The sequence below is a fragment of the Sinocyclocheilus anshuiensis genome, unplaced genomic scaffold (genome assembly GCF_001515605.1).
Source record: "Sinocyclocheilus anshuiensis isolate Anshui unplaced genomic scaffold, SAMN03320099.WGS_v1.1 scaffold392, whole genome shotgun sequence".
Classification (NCBI taxonomy): domain Eukaryota; kingdom Metazoa; phylum Chordata; class Actinopteri; order Cypriniformes; family Cyprinidae; genus Sinocyclocheilus; species Sinocyclocheilus anshuiensis.
In genome coordinates this window covers 3,425,136-3,428,317 of record NW_015557091.1, presented here as the reverse complement: position 1 = coordinate 3,428,317, position 3,182 = coordinate 3,425,136, and the positions used below count along the sequence as shown (strand labels likewise).

At 34.2% G+C, this 3,182-nt stretch overlaps 1 protein-coding gene across 1 annotated transcript in view; it reads left to right on the top strand.

The window, feature by feature from the left end:
* The first annotated feature begins 1,447 nt into the window (after positions 1-1,447).
* Positions 1,448-3,182, top strand: part of LOC107677218 (cAMP-responsive element modulator-like) — a 4,373-nt gene continuing 2,638 nt past the window's right edge. Inside the window, exon 1 of the mRNA XM_016472031.1 lies at positions 1,448-1,523. Coding sequence (XP_016327517.1) covers positions 1,493-1,523 — 31 coding nt within the window. The 5' untranslated portion in view covers positions 1,448-1,492. The remainder of the gene's footprint in view (positions 1,524-3,182) is intronic.

The following is a 3,182-nucleotide window of genomic DNA, read 5'->3' as shown; positions in this document are numbered from 1 at the left end:
TTGACAAATCAAAATATGATGTGCACAGGCTTGTCCTCATGTGACTTTTGTTTTGTTATTCTGAAGTGTCTGTCAACCAGAGCGGCGGTGCCCAGTTTATCCCCTGCCAGCAGAGATATGAAACCTTCACTTCCTGGCCTGGGGCTCCCATAATGCAGTATGCTGTCCACTCCAGCAATGGCACTTACATTGTGTCTGAAAATAAGGGCCAAGGTAATGACGTCACCATTTGTGTCATTCATTTGGATTATACTCTCATTTGATATAATACCATATAAAAGTAAATACTTAAGTTTATTTTAATCCACATGTTAAATAAACATTAAACGAACACATAGACGTAAAAATAAACACACGGATGATTCTCATTAGAACATGTTCACTTTTTGCCCCAAAATAAGAAATTAGGACCATTAGGATTATGTTTGTTTGCATTTGACCTTGTTTTAATAATAATTAAGTAGTAATGAGATTTTTGTTCTTTGCAGTAAAATAATTCTGGTGAAGGAAATGTGCAAAATGCATGAAATGGCAGTTTAAATAAAACAAATCGTAATGTTCCTAAAAATAGTCTTCATTAATTTTTATATACACTACCTTTCAAAAATTTAGACTCAATAACATTTTTAATGTTTTAGAAGCTTATGCACACCAAGGATGCATTTATTTAATGTAAAATAAAGTAAAAACTAATAATGTAATAATACATTTAAATTATTATTAATTTAAATTATTTAAAATAACTTTTCTATTTGAATATATTCTAAAATGTAATTTATTTTTGTGATGGCAAAGGTCAATTTTCAGCATCATTACTCAAGTTTTCAGTGTCACATGATCCTTCAGAAGTCATTCTAATATGCTGATTTGCTGCTCAAGAAACATTTCTTCTTAATATTAATGTTGGAAACAGCTGTGCCACATAATATTTTTGTGGAAAGTGTGATACATTTTTTTCAGGATTCTTTGATGAAAAAAAATAATTAGTATATAAAAAAATATATAAATAATTTTGAATGGTAGTGTAATTTCTTTCTATTTATTTTTGAGTTAAAAGTGATAAAAGTGTCTCATGCAATTCACAGCCTACCAGGAAGCCCATTTGTTCATAAATTGAAAGAAAAACAACATCACATGACATTATACATAATGCATCTTCATTTAGTTGAAATCATAACTGAAAAGAAAATCTAAGGACAGTCCTATACATATGAAGCTTTTAAGCATATAAACTCCCTTCTGTTGTCTGCTTCGGTCCGGCTCACAGTCTGATGTGTGAATGACAGCAGAGGGAGGTGGGGAAAAGGAGGGCTATGGCAAAACGGCTTGCGATAAGGGCTGGCTCCGCTAGTCACTGCGTTACTGACATCAGGAGGCTAATGATGTCATAGTGATGTCAATGGCCTTGACAGTGACTGCACACTTAGCTTGTGGTTTGGGCAGCATTGCATGCTGACAGCAGAGAGAGACAGACAAGCTTTCAGCTCACTATATGGCTGTGACTGGAGATGAGACAGAATCAGGTACATCCGCTGTTTTCTGTGGTTCTTACGTGGTTTTCAGCTTGTTTAACATTGGAAACTTGCTTTAAAGATTGCGTTTTAAATAAGTTTATTTTGGTTGTTTGTCCCTGTGGATTTGATTAGGTAATTTTACATTTGATTTGTCAGAGAATATAAACGGAGAAACAACATTTCAAATGCTCAAACAAAACTTTGAAGTTTTGGTAGAGACACAGAGATTGTACTGAAAATATTATATACAATTTGTATTGAATCTGTCCTCTCATTATATTCTTGCGATGAATCATCTCTGCAGCATGCAACAGGCTGAAAGAATGAAATGTTCACATTTTTTTGCTTCTTGTTGAGTTCCTCTGTAGCTCTCACTCGTTTCTTTCAGCACCTCTGTTGCTTTCTCTCTCTGAAACGTGTGAATGCGCTGCCCACTCACAGTGCAGCTGACGTCATGTTGTTTCCTGGAATTGGACACTAGCAGGGAAATGTAAATGCTGAACAGCAAATAAGATGTACATTGACGTCAGTTCAGAATCATGCTGTGATTAAAGGCATCTCCTTTTGCGAGAGCAAGACTACCAGATTAATCATCTCTTATAATGCGCTGCAGTCTCCACGGAGACAAAGAGAATCAGACACGTAAAAAAAAAAAATGTTTTTTTTTAATTGTTTTCATTGTTCATAAGCTTTGTAAAATGATTTCACTTGTTTCAATGAAGAGAGATCAAAAAGTAAGAACTTTTATTTGTTATTATGTAACACAGTTTTGTAACTGTGACCACATAGTTTGTGGCTACTGGGGGAAATTGAATCACTTTGTTTTCATAAGAGCATTTCACCCTGCACAAATATGTTGGAGCTCTTGTTGCTTTGCAATCCAGTTTATAACCACACCACGAATAGGTCTGAGAATGTGACATACTCAGAGGTCACACAATGTGTTTGCTGATCTAATTAATTCGGATTAATTCACCGCCTTTGGTCCTTGCAGACATTTGATTCAGTTGATCTTTAGGCCTGTTTAGTAACATGGTGATCTTCATGAACTTATGACATCAGACTTCAGAATGAACTCTGTCAGTATAATCTTTTGTAATCTGTTTATTTTTATTTCTGTTTATGTTATATTCATGCATGTAATGCATTCATGCAATGTTATCTCAGATTAACCTTTCTGATTATGTTTGCTGACTCTCAATCACTACATCTAAATGTCACCACTACTTTGCTTGTAAAGTGTGTAATTGTGTTGTTATGTGGTGGATTTGAACAAACTCATTTCAGTTCAGATTATAATTTTCCAAAAATTGTGTTTAACAGCAGTGTTAGTATGTTTCAGAAAAGCAATAAGCAAAAAACTTTTATATTATGTTCATATTGGGGCTCAGTCCAAAACACCTGGGTGTTTCATCTCTGCCATTCATCTCTGCCTCACGTACTTGACATGTTTATTGGAAACTGCCAGTGTTCTCACTCATCCTCGAAAATCTGGAATTTTGTAGTGCATGTTATAGGAAATAGGAGAATTACTTTCAGTAAATGTCCTGAAAAATATTGAGTTATTATTGTAGTATAATGTTAACTCTACTTTCTTTCTTTCTTTCTTTCTTTCTTTCTTTCTTTCTTTCTTTCTTTCTTTCTTTCTTTCTTTCTTTCTTTCTTTCT